The sequence below is a fragment of the Nansenia antarctica genome (assembly GCF_963989245.1).
Source record: "Nansenia antarctica genome assembly, chromosome: 2".
NCBI classification, from domain to species: domain Eukaryota; kingdom Metazoa; phylum Chordata; class Actinopteri; order Argentiniformes; family Microstomatidae; genus Nansenia; species Nansenia antarctica.
The window spans coordinates 82,177,289-82,196,033 of NC_137675.1; the positions used below are offsets into that span (position 1 = coordinate 82,177,289).

Here is an 18,745-nt window from a genome sequence, read left to right on the forward strand (position 1 = left end):
TGGAAGGATGGAAGCAACCTGACGCTCACTGTATCCCTCCGCCAGACAGAATTGAACCCTTCATTTGAGAACTCCCCTTTATTACCTGGGTGGCTGAAGCTGGAAACCTCCTCTTCTAGCCCTGCGTCACTGACAGCTCTTGCACATGCACCTTTAAACTTCTCCTCTACTCTATACGCAAAAAATACTATTGTTAAATCAACACTCAGGATCTGGAATCAGTTTAGGAGACATTTTGGTTTAAAATCATTTTCTTTATTAGCCCCAATTGTGGCTAATCCTGTCTTTCCCCCCTCCTTGATGGATAGAGGTTTTCTATCCTGGTCCACTCTTGGTATTACAACATTCAGGGATTTATATATAGAAAACACATTTGCATCATTTGAACAACTGTTTGAGAAATATTCACTCCAGAGACTACATTTCTTTAGATACTTGCAAATACGTAGCTTTATCCATAATATCAATCCCCAATTTCCCAATCTCCCAGTTGCCACCCCTATTGACCCCTTTTTGAAACCTGTACCTAATACAAAGGGCATTATATCTGTTATTTACAACTTTATTTTTATTTATTTATTGCGCCCTTCCTCATTCCAAGATATTAAAAGGAGATGGGAGGAGGACCTAGGTGGAGAAATTACAGAAGACCTGTGGGAGAAAATTCTACGTAGGGTCCACTCTTCATCAATCTGCGCTAGGCATGGGCTGATTCAGTGCAAAGTTGCCCATGGCACACATTTGACTAAGGTTAGACCAGCTAAGATTTATGATGATGTCGAGCCCACCTGTGACAGATGCCATCAGGCCCCTGCCACACACGGTCACATGTTTTGGTCCTGCCCCTCCATACATAATTTTTGGTCTGACATTTTCCAAACCATTTCCAAATGTATTGAAACTCCGATCTGGCCAACGGCCCTAACAGCTTGTTTTGGTGTGCTCCCTGCCAATCTCTCACTACCATCATATAAAGCTGGCCTGGTCGCCTTTACAACGCTTCTGGCCAGACGTTTGTTTTACTGCAGTGGAAATCCACCAATCCTCCATCTCACTGTGTGTGGCTTAGGGACATTTTATACTTTATTAAAATGGAGAAAATAAGATGTGTCAGGGGGGGGATCAACACTTAGATTTGATAAAACATGGGGTTCTTTCCTTAACTATATTAGGGCCCTACACCTGCCAGATGCTCCATAAGGAGTAGGCCATCTGGTAGACCTACCCAAAATTACTCAATTGGGACAGCTGGGTTAGGTTGAATGTGTGTGATTAACTAGTGGAACCATACGGACCCCATATATTTCTGACTCTTGACCACTATACATTAGGCTACTGCTTATTTGTTTTAGGGTATACAGACAATGTATTTGAATATCTGGACCTCCAAGCTATGTGTGTTTGTTATGTGTGGTTTCTCTTTTTCTCTTTTACTTTATTTTATTTTATTTCATTTATTTTTTACGTCCTTTTTGTTGTTGTTGTTGTTGTTGTTGTTGTTGTATGCGTCTGTGGGTATATATGGATGTTGTATCATTTGATTACCTCTCTGGCTGCTCATGTATTTGTATGACCCACTACTTTATGTTATGGAAAATCATAAATAAACAAATATTTAAATAAAATTAAAAAATAATTGAACCCTTCACTCAAAACCTTTCTTTTCAACTCTTTTGGCAAGGTCAATAGTATAAAAAATGTATTCCCATTACTTTTGAGGTACTACTAGCACTGTTTTTTCCCTCCAGCCTATTGCAAGAGGATAGTGATTTTATACTTTTCCTTGCTAAATAAGATTCGGTTCAGGTGATCACCTAATCAGTACCTCACTCAGTAGATTGAGGTGTGCCTGTGTTAGAATTCAAAACACACTGGAATGGAATGGCTACCATTCATGTAGAGATGCTGATTTAAGAAATATTTGAAGTGGTCTCTTAATTTTTTCCAGAGATGTAGCTTATGTGACATAACTACACTGATTAAGAGAGCTATGTAATTCATAATTCATGCAGGTAATGGTCCTGCATCCTACTTTCATGACATATGTTTATGAGATTTGGCTTAATAAACATGGTCGATATCCATCCACAGGAATAATGGCTCTGATATATGCCATACACATGTGATGAGGTAAGCCTTCCTTTCTATAACAGTAACAATGTTCTGCCAATATATATATAGGGGAAATAAGTATTGAACACATCAACATTTTGTCCAGTAAATGTATTTCCAATGAGCCTTTTCAAGTGAAATTTGCACCAGACTTCTTTGGAATTAACTCAAACAATCCAGACAAAAAAATCTAAACATCAAAGTCCATATGTAAATAAAGTTATGTGGAATGAAACAGGAAAAAAGTATTGAACACACTAAGAAAAAGCAGTACACCACAGCAAGGAAAGGCAAGGAACCAGCTGAAAACCATACCTAATTAGGAGGCAACTCTACCTCCAATCTGTGCTATTTAATGTCAGCTGGGTTAGAATATATTGATATTGATGGGCTATAAAAGTTTTTTTGGGTTAACACAGTGCCACACAACAAACATCTAATGATGGGTAAAAGCAAAGAGCCGTCTCAAGACCTTCACAACCAGATCGTTATAAAACATGAAAATGGAATTGGCTACAGACGTATTTCACAACTTGTGAATCTTCCAGTAAGCACCATTGGGGCATTATCCGTAAGTGGAAGCAACATCACTCCACCATCAACCGGCCACGCACAGGAGCTCCTTGCAAGATTTCTGATCAGGGAGTCAGAAGGATACTTAGAAGAGTAGCCAAAGAGCCAAGGACCACTAGGAAAGAGCTCCAGAAAGACTTGGAGGCAGCAGCATATGGACTTTAATGTTTAGATTTTTTTTTGAGTTAATACCAAAGTCTGGTGCAAATTCCACTTGAATAGGCTCATTGGAAATACATTAACTGGACAAAATGTTGATGTGTTCAATAATGATTTCCCCCACTGTATGTACAGCTCAGCTCACTAAGGTAACTTGTATACAACCTGCACTGGGAATAGAGCAATGTCTAATTGTGACTGACTAATGATATGCATCATCCATAGAGAAATATTAGGCCTACTTGAGACGGTACTGGCTATCTTTCCAATTTACTACCACATGAAGGGTGCCTAGTAGTCAACTAGGGTGGGACTTCCTATGAGCTGGGAAGGCATCAGCCAATTGGATCAACACATGGTCTTCTTATTCAATAGGTTTATTTACAGATTGTAAATTGACTTCAGGCGTATGATAAATGACTGGCCTGAGACACTCTCTCGAGCCTGAGCACCAGCCAACAGCAGTTTTGGGACCCGCAGGTTTAGGACCGCAAGTCTAGCACCCTCGTTCTAGGGTCCTAGACCTTAGGGTTAGGGTTTTCAGGACCCTGCTACTTGAGACACTGGAGCTGAGTTGAGAGAACACACCAGCCTTTGGAAGTGAATCACCAACATTTGACACTCACACCACAGATTAAGTTGACTACACGATCACAGTTAATTTAGGGGAGTGCGCCATCTATTGCTTATATCTCTACGACATCATGACACAGTACTAGCATGTTGGTGTTGGTGAAAAGAAATAGAGATCTACTGTATATGAAGCTCTCCTTTTTGCTTTTCAGGTGAATGTTTATGGATTTGGGGCAGACAGATTTGGAAACTGGAACCACTACTGGGATCCACTGCCGCAGCGTACTTTAGATCACTATACAGTGCATAGTAGAACTCATGAGTCTAATGTCATTATGCTGCTCTCTGAAAGACACAAAATCAGGATATACAACGGATTGTGACTACTCTGCTTTGCATACATGCAAAATGCTTGTTGCCCATCTTGCTATGTCAAACAATGGATTCCAATATATATGTTACGGTACATGTGGGAATGCGGTACATGTGGGAAAACTAGGGTTAGGGTTAGGTGCTACGGTGCTAGGGTTAAGGTTAGGGTTAGGGTTAGGGGTAGGGTTAGGGTTAGGATTACGGTTAGGGTTAGACATGCCAGCATGTACCAAGTCGACGTAGCACCTAACCCTAACCCTAGTTTTCCCACATGTACCGTATTCCCACATGTACCGTAACATATATACTAGGGCTGTCAGTTGATGAAAAACTATTTTTATTATTATAAATCTTTTCATATCGTAGTTCATTAATCTACTGATTAATCTAATGTGGAAATATAATTGTTCCACAATCATACATTTCCCAAACATTCTTGGACAAGAAACTCAAAGTGGTACTTAAACAATGAGTGAGAGAGTAATAAGGTACTTTAAAAGTTAGCAATGAAATGATTACAATAGTTGAGAGCCATATAAGGGTTACATTCAAGAAGGGTGTTGATCGTCGCAGATAGACGTGTCACGAGTAGAGCTGACATCATTCATATGTCAGAGAGGTATATCTGTTCTACGTCATGTATTTCTTGTATCTGATAGTTCCACAAAATGGCCAGTTCAAAGAAAGTTAAACATCTTAAAGGGCTGAGGTTATGTCCCATCCCAAATCGACCCCTAGCCTCTAGGCACTTGTGGAGATCTGAGAGGCTTGAATTGTGTAGACATCATAGTAAAGCCTGTTCATCCAACTTGGTGTCTGATAGGTGGAAGTTTTGCCATCCAATCCTCTCACATCTCCTCTAGTGCATCACCTCATAAGGGCTTGGTTTGGGATAGAGCGAGGCATAACAACATATCTCTGGGTCTACTACAATTATTCATCTGTGGCCTAACCCTAACCCTGATGACAGCTTAAACTTAACTGTATTGATGCACTGCATTGCTATACTTTCCTTGGATAAGATGGCTACCCTTGATGTTTGTCTTGTTTGGAATGATGTTATGTTGAATGTGCACAAATTATTTTAAATATACTCTATGAAGAATGTATTCTAATAAACAAAGCTGAATATGTCTCTCCTACAATCAACTGCACAAGGCTGACATCTAGAGTCTATATGGATATATGATCATGTGTGCTGTCCAGTGCTGAACTTATTGCCTTTGTAGGTGATGATGATTGACGAAAGACAGACATTAAGGCTCTGTTGTTCAAAGTGATGTGAAGTAAAGTCAGGATCCAATTTAAGGTTTGGACTTTTCTTTCGGAAAAAATTAATAAATGTCTGCGTTGATGAAAATCAATGACACATCGCTAGTCAACTAACACAGCTTGTTTTGTGAATCTGCTAACAATGTAAAGTAGTGTTAATTAACTAGGTAGCAGTAGGGATTACTCACCGAATCCATTGCATTGCAGTATTTTGGCTTGACTAGCGAGTTTGTGTTGTGATTTTCAACAACATTTAAATGTATTTCCGTGTTTCAAAATACAAATTTGATTGGTTACCAATTTGCAGCCCAAATGACCAGACCTATGTACCCTGTAGCCTACAGCATTTTGCACTAGACCTATTGATTCTACTGCAGTACGACTGGTTCCGCTGTAGTACGACTACCATCACTTTATTAATTTATTCTAGTTTATTAGGCCTATTACTTACTTTATTTACTTTATTCTATTATTGTGATTGTGTATCCTGCTGCAATGCCAATATTGAAGGACCTAAGCCAAAACATTTTACTCTTGTTTACCTGTACATTGGATGTAATAAAAGCTATTCTGATTCTGATTCTGCTGACGTGGACAGAAGTATATCATGTTTGGAGAGTAAAAAAAACATAACCAGAGAAATTCCTCATACGACATATGAATATATTTCCTGGGACACTAGACTTATATCTATCCATAACGAATGCATTTCAGATGGTTCTTGAAGAAGTGAAGGCCCAGTTTGAATTCACCATCATCCTTCTTCTGGTGACGGAAGGTAGAGTACAGCTTGTTTCCTGCCTTCTTGGGCTGATGTGCGATGTTGACATGACTACAGGTGGCCACCAGGAGGCTGCCCAGGCCGTCCATGAAGAACTCTGAAACAGAGGGAGGGAGGGATGAGGAGAAAGAAGAAGGATGGATGAGTATACTGTAGCGATAATTCCCAACAACTGAATAATACCTGAAGCATTCGTAATGGGGTTAAAACAACAACTTGTTCACGGTCAACCAAAAAATATATATATTTAAAAGGGACAATCTGGGATTGCTATATCCATATATTAAAATGTTTAATTGATACTGCTCTTTGATTCCCAGATTGCCCCTTTCATAAAACCTTGGTGACTTTAAATAAACCGTTGGGAAGAGAGTGCAACTAAACTAGATGATTGTGTGGACCCCAGGAAGAGCAGCCCAGCTGTTGCTTAATAGATAATGAGGATAAACAAATAAAAATAATATATAGTAATATTTCACCCGAGTGTGCCACTCTCTTCAGCAGGGGGTCGAAGCCAACTCTCCTTATAGCGTCTGTGCGACCCAGGAGGAAGTTGACCACCCCGTCGGTGAAAGAACATTGTGGGAAACCAGGAAGGCTTTGGTATTTGATCTTTGACTTCCTATTCAGACAGCCGCCATCTTCCCCGTCGCCTTCCTCGTAGACCAGGGAGAAGTGGAAGGTGTTGCCGGCCACAGACGCGCCCACCTGCTCACACACAGAGAGAGGTAACAGATTGAGTTGGTGAAAAGGTCAATGCTTGCAAGACAGACTGGGTTTGAATCCAGGTTTATTTTTGTCATGGTATTGTATGTTATGTTATGTTATGTTAATTTTATTTATAATGCGCCCCCCATCCAACTTTTACATCGGCCCGGGGCGCAGCCCGGGTAAAGGAACAGACAAAGACAAGGAACACAGAAAGCAATCAGACACAGGCGACTTAAACGTAAAACTCATACAACCCACAACAAATAGGGAGTAGATTTAGGGAATGTCATTTTGGAAGAGGTGGGTTTTTAACTTGGCTCTAAAGGAGTCCAGAGTGGGGGCAAACTTGATGGCAGAAGGGAGCGCGTTCCACAGGGTCGGTGCTATCACCGCAAAGGCACGGTCACCCTTCCTCTTGAGGTTGGTACGTGGGACCCTCAGGCTGAGTTGGGCGTCGGACCTGAGCCTGGGTCTGGGCCTTGAGGAGGTAGACTGGTCCAGGAGGTCCTTGATGTATGGTGGGGCGAGACTGTTGAGAGCTTTAAAAACACAGGTGCAGATTTTGAACTTCACTCTCTTCTTCACTGGGAGCCAGTGAAGGGAGATGAGGACAGGGGAGATGTGGTCCCTCATTTTGGTGCCTGACACCAGCCTGGCAGCGGCATTTTGGACTAGCTGCAGGCGGTAGATGGTCTTATCAGGAAGTCCCGCATATAGTGAGTTGCAGTAGTCGAGCCTAGATGATATTAGCATGAGGACGACCCTCCTCAGGTCGCTGGGGGTGAGGAAGGACTTGATCTTGGCTATGATGCGTAGTTGGTATAGACATGCCTTCACGACGGAGCTCACTTGTCGGTCAAGGTTAAGCTCGGAGTCAAAGATGACACCGAGGTTCTTGACATGTGGTCTGACAAGGGTGGACAGGCTTCCCATGTTGGTGCTGAGCTAAGTGATGGCGGTGGTGTTGCCGATGAGGAGGATTTCCCCCTTGCTCTCATTCAGCTGTAGGAAGCTCTGGGCCATCCACTCCTTCACATCGCGGAGGCAGTCCATCAGGCGCTTCAGATCGGCGGGGTCGTCAGTGTTGATTGACAGGTAGAGCTGGGTGTCAATCAACACTGACACTGACACTGACAACATTGTAGTAGAAACCATTGTTGACACTGTGTCTCATGTTTGTTAGTACAGACTAGTAAAGACCAGTAAAGACCGATTAAGACCAGTAGAGTCCAGTGAAGACCAGTAACACCAATCAAGACCAGTAGAGACCAATAAGGACAGATAAAGACCGGTAGAAACCAGTAAAGACCAGTAAAGGCTGTTAAAGACCTGTAGAGTCCAGTAGAGACCAGTAGAGTCCTGTAAAGACCAGGAGAGTCCAGTAAAGACCAGTAGAGTCCAGTAAAGACTAGTAGAGTCCAGTAAAGACCAGTAACACCAGTAAAGACCAGTAGAGTCCAGTAAAGACCAGTTCTTCTCACCACGTCCAGTTCAGGCATCGCCTCCATCACCTCCACCAGACTCTCGATCTTGGTCTGCGCTGTAAACAGGAAGTCATCATCCACCCACAGCAGGTACTTTGTGGTTACCTGGGAGATGCCCAGGGTCCTGCCAGCAAACCAGCCCTGAAGACAACAGCCAACCAGGAAACAGTTAATATAAATAGTTATTATTATAATGCTAATACTAATACTAATTTGTATTATTAGGGGACTAATACTACCTAATATTGGCCGAATGGGGGTGCGAAAGCAAGGGTTGAAATTGCCAACTTTGAAACGTTCCTAGTCCTGTGTCAATGCCATGTAATACCATGTAAGCATAGATCATATTACTAGTGAATTTTGGGTTAATATGAATGTGGATTCTGCCTATTTTTAATAGTAAATTAATAAGTGGAATTGACCTCAACCGTCATAGAGGTAGGCTGCAGGATTTGACTATGAGTCATCATTTCAACAGCTTCTATTCTATCCAGGTAAAGATACTGGCCTGTAAGGAAACTTTGCAGATGTTTCCAGCATGTATGAAATATGACACGTTTCATAAACACGGAAATGGATCATACAAAACTGGTCTGATGGGTGATAGTTCTGCACCGTTAGACAATGAGGACAGTGTTTTGAGTGCTGATGGAGTTGTTTGATTTGACGTGCAGTAACCACATGTTCACCAAATGTTCCAGCTTGGAATAAATCAAATGACATGCAAACATTTTATTTTGAGAAGACATGACATTATTTTGAATGCAGTGTTTGCTTTTGCAATAGATTTGTGGACTTTAGGGTTTTGTGTGTACGTTTTTGGATTTGTGTTAACAGTTAAGAGAAAATGCTTTGAGAAAATGTGTTTAAGCGATAGAGAAAAACTGTAAACAACAAACTACATTACTGTGGTTTGTACCTGTGCCGGGGGCATGATGTACTGCTCTATATTGGATCTGTTGACTTCCTGAGGCTTCAGGCTGTCGTCAGCGATGATGATCTTCATGACTGGGTAGAAGGTCCTGATGCTGCTGATGAGGCGTTGGAGCTCGCTGTACCGCAGGAACGTCTTGGTCACGATGGTCACCTGGGAGTTGACGTCTACAGGGACAGATTATCACTCTGGTTAGATGCTGTAGTGATGTCTACAGGGACAGATTATCACTCTGGTTAGATGCTGTAGTGATGTCTACAGGGACAGATTATCACACTGGTTAGATGCTGTAGTGATGTCTACAGGGACAGATTATCACTCTGGTTATATGCTGTAGTGATGTCTACAGGGACAGATTATCACTCTGGTTAGACGCTGTAGTGACGTCTACAGGGACAGATTATCACTCTGGTTAGACGCTGTAGTGACATCTACAGGCAGGGGCGCCGCTAGAGATTCTGGGCCCCATGACAGAATATCATTTTGGGCCCCCCCCCCACCTAAACCACCCATCAACCTAGACAACCCAGTTGAAGTTGATGAACGAAATCCAATGATGGACATCTTTTGTAAATGTAATTTAAAATTAGTTAATACAGGAATCAACAATTCAGCAAAGAAATCTCAACATTCTTTAACTTATTAAATTAAGACTTGAACAACAGAAGGACAAAAGTATAATTAAATGAAGATTTGAACCCAATTATAAAAGTATAAATCACACAAAAAGTCAAAATATAATTTTAATGGGGTGGTATTGTGTCTAAACATATAGATCTTTTAAAGATCAGTTGGCCATAATACTGTCAGGATTAGATCAATGAAGAATTACAGCAGAGATATTTACTGACACACAAAGACAAAAGTGTATTATACAAGAGGGAGCAACACAGACATGGTGCCAGCGAAATTGAATAGTGAAATGGGAAATAGGTCATTTTTACACACTGCGGCAGTACTGTGGAATAGTATACCTGGAGAGCTAAAAACTATATCTAGCCTAATGCACAACGATTCAAGATAGGAGTAAAGAGACTAAATCAAAGCTAAACACTGGGCCTTCTTAGTAGCAACATCTTTAATAAGATCCTTGAAATCTAGCGATGAAGCCAACTTGCTGTGCTGCTGTCATTGTCCTTTGTTACTTCTTGTTCTTCTTCTTCTGCCTCTTGGCCTCTGCTCTCCTCTCTGGCTGCCTGGCTTGAAGTGGGCCCTGGCATGGAGTATCCATAGGTACATAATTCATCATATGTCCTATAATAGTATTAACATAGTAATACATACATTACACCAGATTAGCTAACTTAAATGTTATCTAGCTAGCTAACAATATTACTAAGATGCCAGTGGTCAATGTTATTGCAATTACTGGAAGAACTATTAACTAAATATGAATATTAGCTAAAGTTGTATTCAATGCTTGCATGGTAATGCAGCATACATAAAAATATTCAAAATCTGTTTGTTAACCCCAAACTCCTACTGCTCACCTCCTTCTCCTTCAACTGGGAGGTGGGTTGAGGGAAGGAGTCCTGATCCTGAAGCTGCATCTGTGCATGACGTGATTAGCATGTAACATTATACTAGTTAGCTAGCTATAGCAAGAGTGCATAGCTGCTGAATTCACTGAGCTCTAATAACCTATATTTGGACCAAAATTGCCCTCATCTCATACATTTAACTGAAATGATACTGACAGTGCACTGTAAATTAGCTTTACTTGAAGTTAATGTTAATTAGCTATAGCGAGCTAACTAGATCATCCACACAGTGATTAGCTAGAGCTAAACCACACAATGTTGTCTAGGTAGCCTACATGTTATGGGCCCCAAAAGAAGGTCTGTGAATGAATACCTTTCTTCTTTTCTTTGTCACTCTCCTCATTCTTTACTTGTACTTTTCTCTTTTGAGACCCTGACTTTGGCTTCGCCTTTCAGACATCGTCTCTCTCCTTGTCAGAATATTTGCGGTAACGTTCCTCTAGTCTAGCAGCTCGCGCGCGGTGGACTGAACCATGCAATGAATAAATAGAGGGGTAAATAATAAGGCTTAATTTTGTCAAACATAGAGAAACAAAACTCCAGTTTGTTTCTTTTGTAACTTTTTTTAATACATAGAATTATAATTTGAAGTCGGCTACATTAACTTCCTTATGATAATAATAATAATAATAATAATATTATAAATATAATATATTTTTAAAAAGATTCTCTTGGGCCCCTGTCAGTGCTGGGCCCTTAGAATCGTCCTAACTTACCCCCCCCTAGCGGCGCCCCTGTCTACAGGGACAGATTATCACTCTGGTTAGATGCTGTAGTGATGTCTACAGGGACAGATTATCACTCTGGTTAGACGCTGTAGTGACGTCTACAGGGACAGATTATCACTCTGGTTAGATGCTGTAGTGACGTCTATAGGGACAGATTATCACACTGGTTAGACGCTGTAGTGATGTCTACAGGGACAGATTATCACTCTGGTTAGATGCTGTAGTGATGTCTACAGGGACAGATTATCACTCTGGTTAGATGCTGTAGTGATGTCTACAGGGACAGATTATCACTCTGGTTAGATGCTGTAGTGATGTCTACAGGGACAGATTATCACTCTGGTTAGACGCTGTAGTGATGTCTACAGGGACAGATCACGTTGCAGTGGATTTAAAGGGTGTAAATGTGGTAACAGGTTACAATAAGGATACAGGTCTGTTGAAAGCAGTAAACTCCATTAATGGCAAATCTAGTACCTCACTTCCTTCCCATATTAAATTAAATGACACTGTATGTACAATTTCTGATAAAACATTTTTTTTGCCTTAAATGAACATTGTGGCCTTTTGAGAGAGGTTATTCTGACGCTCCAAATTCATGTATGAATATGGTAGATTGACTGGCACGCAATGAATGAGGATAAACTGGATAAACTGGATTCCTTCTTGACACTAACAACTAACCCATAAATCTCTGTCTTGCCTCTGGTAGTTTTCCTAGGGCCTGGAAGACTGCCCATGTGACTCCCCTACATAAATCTCCAAGTTTTCATATTTGGCAAACATTTTAGAAACATTAGCGAACACTCAACTTAAGTCACACCTTTCAAGTTATCCAATTCTTAGTCCTCTTCAATCAGATTTTAGAGCAAAGTATAATACGATCACTGCTGTCACGTTGGTTACAAATGACATTACAGTCAGGTGCAACAATTTGGGCACCCCTGGACATCCACTACTAAAATGATCTACCTTTTCCCATGTCATATAAAACAGGAACCGATGGTCGCTGGATGACTAATAATAATAATAATAATGGATTGTATTTATAAAGCACTTTACATTCCAAGAATCTCAAAGTGCTACAGTCAATAAAAGAAATAAAAACAGCACAACACAATAAAGATCACTAAAAACATCAAAAGCAGAAAGGTTAAAAAGACACTGTGGCATAAAACTAAAGAAAAAAAAATACAAATCTGGCTACTGGAACGCTTTGTTAAAAAGATGAGTCTTAAGTCCGCTCTTAAAAGAGTCGACCGACTGTGGTGCTCTCAGGTGGGCAGGGAGGGCGTTCCACAGTTCGGGGGCGATGGAGCAGAAGGCCCGGTCTCCCATGGAGCGGAGGTGGGTTTTGGTGGGTTTGAGGAGGTTTGCATTTGATGAGCGGAGAGTGCGAGTGGAGAGGCTGTGGGATTTGACCAGGTCCTTGAGGTAAGGGGGTGCGTTGCCGTAAATGCATTGATGAGTTAACAGTGAGATTTTGTAAATGATCCGAGAGGAGATGGGAAGCCAGTGTAGTGAGTGGAGGATGGGTGTGATGTGATCGTATTTGCGCACTCTCATCAGGATCCTAGCAGCGCTGTTCTGAATGTACTGGAGCTTCTGAAGGCTCTTGCTAGGGATCCCGATGAGAAGTGCGTTGCAGTAGTCGAGCCTGGAGGAGACAAAGGCATGGACTAACTTCTCGGCATCGGGCAAAGACAGGGTGGGGCGGAGTTTTGCTATATTTCTAAGATGGAAGAATGACGTTTTGGATATGTGTTTAATGTGGGCCTCGTAGTTGAGGTGGGGGTCCATTCGAACACCAAGGTTGGTGACGACGGATGACAGAGGGATAACCTGTCCAGAGAAAGTGATGCTTGTTATGGGGGATGATTTAACCTGGTGAGGGGTGCCGATGAGGATGGCTTCTGTTTTGCAGCTATTTAATTGGAGGAAGTTAACTCTCATCCACGCCTTTATCTCCTCCAGGCAGATGGTGAGTGCAGATGAGGTTGACTGAGGGGTTGGGTCCAGTTTAATGTAGAGTTGTGTGTCGTCAGCATAGCAATGGTAGGGGATACCATGCTTGCTGATGACACGGCCGAGGGGTAACATGTACAGGGTGAAGAGGGTGGGTCCGAGTACGGATCCTATGGGGAAGACTGCCTCGTGCTGTTCATATGTGAAGTGAGCTGGGGAGAGAGGAGAGGAGTGAAAAGAGAAGTCTAATCATGTACGGATATATTTTAAGTACATTCAAACAGGCCCCTGGTTTCTTTTTATATTTACATTCATTTAGCAGACACTCTTACCCAGAGTGACTAAAACAACAAAGTGCATTTGGCTAGAGGAAGTGTACCAACTCCAACAGCACATGTCCAACCATGAGCTCTTTGAGATCCTTCAGTCCGGCTTCAGAACACGTCACAGCACAGAGACCGCCCTCATCAAGGTCACCAACAACCTCCTCATTGCTGCCGACGCCCGCAGCATCAGCCTATTCATCCTCCTTGACCTTTCAGCAGCCTTCGACACCATCTCCCACTCAAACCTCCTCAACCGCCTATCTGACTATTTAGGCCTCACCGGTACGGTCCTTTCCTGGTTTCAGTCATATCTCACCAACCAGAAACAGTTTGTCACCATCTATGGTTCCAGCTATTATTATTATTATTATTATTATTATTATTATTATTATTATTATTATTATTTTCATTCTTCTGCACTTTATTTGCCCTGTTGCACATGGCTGCCTCGTAACAGATCAGTCAGGGTACAATGTTAGATCACGTTTGATCACACGAGATTGGGGGATGAGACTATACTGATGCTTACAATACTACCTCTGCACGTACTGTATATTACATCGTTACCTATCACTACCTCTTGTTCTATTTATATCATGCCCTTATATCACTATTTGCACTTCTGATTGGATGTTAAACTGCATTTCGTTGTATTGTACTTGTACTCTGTTCTGACAATAAAGTTGAATCTAATCTAATCTAATCTAACCAAGGTCTAACTCAGATCTAACTCAGGTCTAACCTAGGGCAATACCAGGACTAACCCAGGTCTAACCCAGTTCTAACCCAGGTCTTACCCAGGTCTCCAGTGTGTATGTGATACACAGTGCTGGTGTAGGTGAGTCGTTCCAGGAGGTTGTTGAGGTCAGCGAGGCTGGGGGATTGGAGAGTGATCCGACCCTGACCCTGACCCTCCACCTGGCCAGGCTCAGGGTACTCTACAGCCAGGACACCGCTGGACACACGAACACTCACCTGCAGGTACAGAACAGGGCTCACACCATAGGCTTATATTCCCTGGGTGAGACCCACCATAGATATCTTATACTTCCTGGATGAGACCCACCATAGACAGTAAAAGTGAAGCACTGTACTATAAGGGTCAATCATAATGAATGAGTTGCAGATCTTAACATGAATAAACAGGTTTGAAGAGTACTGCAGCCATCCTTATGGGACATTGATAGTGATTTTTGCTGCACATAGGCATAATTTCAGTAAAGGCATGTATTGATCATTCATTCATTCAGTGTATTTTCAATATCCATGTTGAAAAACCATTACTGAAACCAGGTTTGAAAACCATCACCAACTAACGTTTTGTTTTTACACCCGGTAGCGACGAAGACCCTTGAAGGCCCTTGAGTTTCCAACCAACCTGGTAATTTGTTTTTGTTGTATGCAGAGCTAAACCTGAAATGATGTTGAAAATAAAGTTACCTGAATAACAAGTTTGTTCATTTCCACAAATGCCATTGATAACTAGTTTAGGAAGTAACAATGACTAGTGGTGTGTGTGTGTGTGTGTGCGTGTGTGTGTGTGTGTGTGTGTGTGTGTGACCTGGTATGAGGCTCTTCTGGAGAGGGACCACAGTGAATCCCTGGATGGGGTACTGTAAAGGGGAGTTAGACGGAGCGAAGAGCAGCCTGTTCAGACTGGACTTGGTCCTACAAGAGACAGATGTTATATTTGGTAGATTTTAATTCAAATATGTGTACACACACACACACACACACACACACACACTCACGTGAACACACACGTGTAAACACCCACACCCACACGCACACGTACATGCACACACACACACACACACACACACACACACACACACACACACACACACACACCATAATAAATGCCATCCTGCCCTCATAACAAGCCTACAGTTAGGGACAGGAATGTTCTGTGACACTCTAAATGCCATCTCTCCCACCTGAGGAGATGTTTCCTGTACTCCTCTGCTCTCCGTTGGACGAGGTCCTCATACTGGCCTTTGGGAAGGTGATCTCTCAGTATGTACGAGCCTGCTGGACAGGAGCACGGTGACGGTGGTGTGGAGCTGGTGGATGGCATGGCGCTGGAAATACACAGGAATGAGCTAAACAGCATGACATCACAGTATTCAGTAGCTATTAAAGTAGTACTAGGTTTTGCTCAAGAACTCCTCTATATGCAGTTCTACCTAGAACCAAAATGAGATGTACTGACAGGGTTCTTCCACAGGGAAGGCCGATCCCTTATGTAAACACACTCATATTGACACCATCCACCTGAGACGATATTGATTTTTTAAAATGTCACCATAACTCTGTCCTATCTGACTTGTAGAATAGTTTGGGGACTTTAAAACCTTTTCTTATCGGCCATATTTTTCAGGTTTTCTGCTAGAAATGACATGCCCAAAGTGAATATAGAATATCTCCACAATCACAAGGGCATTCATAATGATCTTGGTATCAAATGAAAGCGAACACTCAGTCAGAATCAAAATATATGTTACTGTGTCAGAGTAAATAGAGCTAGAACATTGTGGAAAATCTAAAATTCACTCTCCGCCTAAAAAAACTACAGCTTTTAGAGTGAAGATCAGCTTGGAAACCTGACTGAATAAGCCCAAATCATCTAGGAATCAGTACTCCAGGGTCTGATGAGTACTTGTGCCAAATTAGATGCTAGTAATGTGAGCCAATGCAACTTTGTACCTGTTTTAGTACCGGTATGTTTAGGCGGACAACCAAATTGTGCCATTTGGAGACATTTTGTCACCATCAGTGTATCAGACTTTCTCATGTATCAAGACTGTAAAATTGATTATATTTCATTGACATATCACTATAGGTATAAATTGCATCCAAATCCAACTGTTTAGACTGTGTTTCCAACCAGCAGGGCCCTCCTGCGCGCTTGTCTGTGCGCCCCTATGGCGCACCCGCCTTTTTTTCACAACAGGTCAGATTACGCAGTCAAATTTCTTCCGAACCCATTGGTCAAAATGTCATGATTGACCCCTCATTTGAAGCGTCAGAGCCAATAGAATCTAGCAGAGGCGGAAAAAATGACTTTCGAGGACCAATGATATGGAAATTCGGGGGTTGAAACCAAGCATGCTTGGTTTTCCTATGTGACGTGGCTGTATACAAGGGCTTCTCACTCGCACTGTTTATACCGGTCGATGAAAAGATCGCTTTGGACGTTTAGAATGGAATCTAATGAATCGTTTGCGACATTGACGAACATTATTGATAAAGGTAAGCTCTTTATATTCTGTTATATTAAACATAGACCCGATTCTCGGGTCACATGGGGCGGTGGATAAGAAGAGGTTTTAAGGATTATGTAAACACAGACACTCATATTGACATGATCCCTTAAGGATCCCTTAAGGCGCTTTGAGTTGCACCTACGAAAGGCGCTATATAAATAAAGTTTCACTTCACTTCACTTCACTTATGTAAACACACTCATATTGACATTCTCCACCTGAGACGATGAGTAACTGATGTGTCCTCCTCTGTCTTGCTCTGGGGGAACACCTGACTTGGGTAAGACATCCAGTAGTACATCATCCCCAGTAGTGAGAGAAGACACAGGAGAAGGACCACCAGCCTGCTGCGTCGATCCATCTGTTAGGAACGAACCAATCATTAGGCTACTGTAATGCTGTAGACTTTAGTCTGATACACTCGCAATTTCTTTGCTCAACCCTTTATGTATTTAGCATTCTTCATTCATTCCTCATTAACCAGGCCTCGTCAACGTCTACAAACCTCCACCCTCGCAAATCACACCAGTGAGTCTACCAGTGTTCCCCCACCCCTGTATCTATGCTGGTGACTTCAATTGCCAGCATGAAGACTGGGGCTACCGTACCAACTCACCCGACGGAGAGAACCTGGCTGTCTGGGCAGCTAATAACAGCCTGGCCCTGTTGTACGACCCCAAGGGCGCAGTCAGCTTCCGCTCCGGTCGCTGGAACACTGGGACGAACCCTGACCTGGCATTCGCGAGTGCCAGCGCTGACAACCGGCTCCCTGATAGACGTGTGCTAGGAATGTTCCCGAGGTCTCAACATCGACCCTCACTGATAACAACGGCCAAACTCGTGAACCTTGTTCCGAGTGAGCCAGTGAAACGGTGGAACTTCCGAAAGGCCGACTGGAAACGCTTCCGCCTCCTTACCAACAAATCCACAAGGCACCTCCCATCGCCTAACTCTAACAACGTGGATGAGGCGTACCGGGACTTCTGCGGCATGTTGGTGAAAGCGGCAAAAAAATCCATCCCACGCGGACGTCGCATTAGCTACAAACCGTGTTGGGATGAGGAGTGTGAGAAGCTCCACTGTGCCTTCCTCCAGGCCCCTGCAGGAGCTGAGTCGGACAGGCTCGCAACAGCCTTGCTGTCAAGACTCAACCGTAAAAGACAGGAGCGCTGGGAGGAGGCTATTGACTCCATCGACTTCTCGCACTCCAGCCGTAAGGCATGGAGTATCATGAACAATCTCACTGGTAGGTCCAGACTCTCCCCTCGTCACTGCCTCATCTCTGCAAATAAAATCGCATCACAATTTGTGAAAAGTGGGTCATACGAGGGCAAAGACCGCGAGTCGTCTCGACTTGTGGCAAAAGAAGTGTCAGATCTCTGGAGGGCCCCAACACCTAGCAGTGACTTCATCTCCGGTGAACTCACCCCGGAGGAGTTCGCTGCTGCCCTCCAGCATCTAAAGCCAGGGAAAGCTCCGAGGCCTGATTCCATCTGCCCGCAGCTTATTCTCCATGCCGCACCCGCCTTGAAGTCCTGGCTGAGAGCGTTCCTCACTTCCTGTTTGCGCCAACTCAAGATCCCCAAAATCTGGCGAAGAGCCCGAGTTGTTGCGATCCCAAAACCAAATAAGCCTGAAGGGGACCCTAAGAGTTACCGTCCCATCTCTCTGCTATGCATCCCCTACAAGATCCTCGAGCGTCTCATCTACGCCCGCATCGAACCAATTGTCGACCCGCTGCTCCCACGTGAGCAGGCCGGGTTCCGACGCGGGAGGTCGACCGTAGATCAAGTCACCCTTATGACTCAAGACATCGAGCAAGATGGCGGCGCGTTCGCACGCGAGGCTGGGAGTGCTCCCGACGTTGGTGCTTTTTAGCGTTTTTAAGTACATTTGTATGTACATTTTTATTTTAGTACTTATAGGGAACTGTTGTGTAAATAGTACC

General features: G+C 42.9%; 1 protein-coding gene across 1 annotated transcript; it reads right to left on the reverse strand.

The window, feature by feature from the left end:
* Positions 1–5,751: 5,751 nt before the first annotated feature.
* LOC308150751 (beta-1,4 N-acetylgalactosaminyltransferase 2-like) lies at positions 5,752–15,608 on the reverse strand (the record flags this gene model as incomplete). The annotated part of the gene is made up of 9 exons (XM_080523548.1): positions 5,752–5,939; positions 6,322–6,550; positions 8,035–8,178; positions 8,957–9,138; positions 12,213–12,249; positions 13,371–13,417; positions 14,329–14,506; positions 15,121–15,199; positions 15,469–15,608. The coding sequence occupies 9 exons, from the start codon at positions 15,606–15,608 to the stop codon at positions 5,752–5,754; spliced, it is 1,224 nt and encodes a 407-aa protein (XP_080379674.1).
* Positions 15,609–18,745: the final 3,137 nt, after the last annotated feature.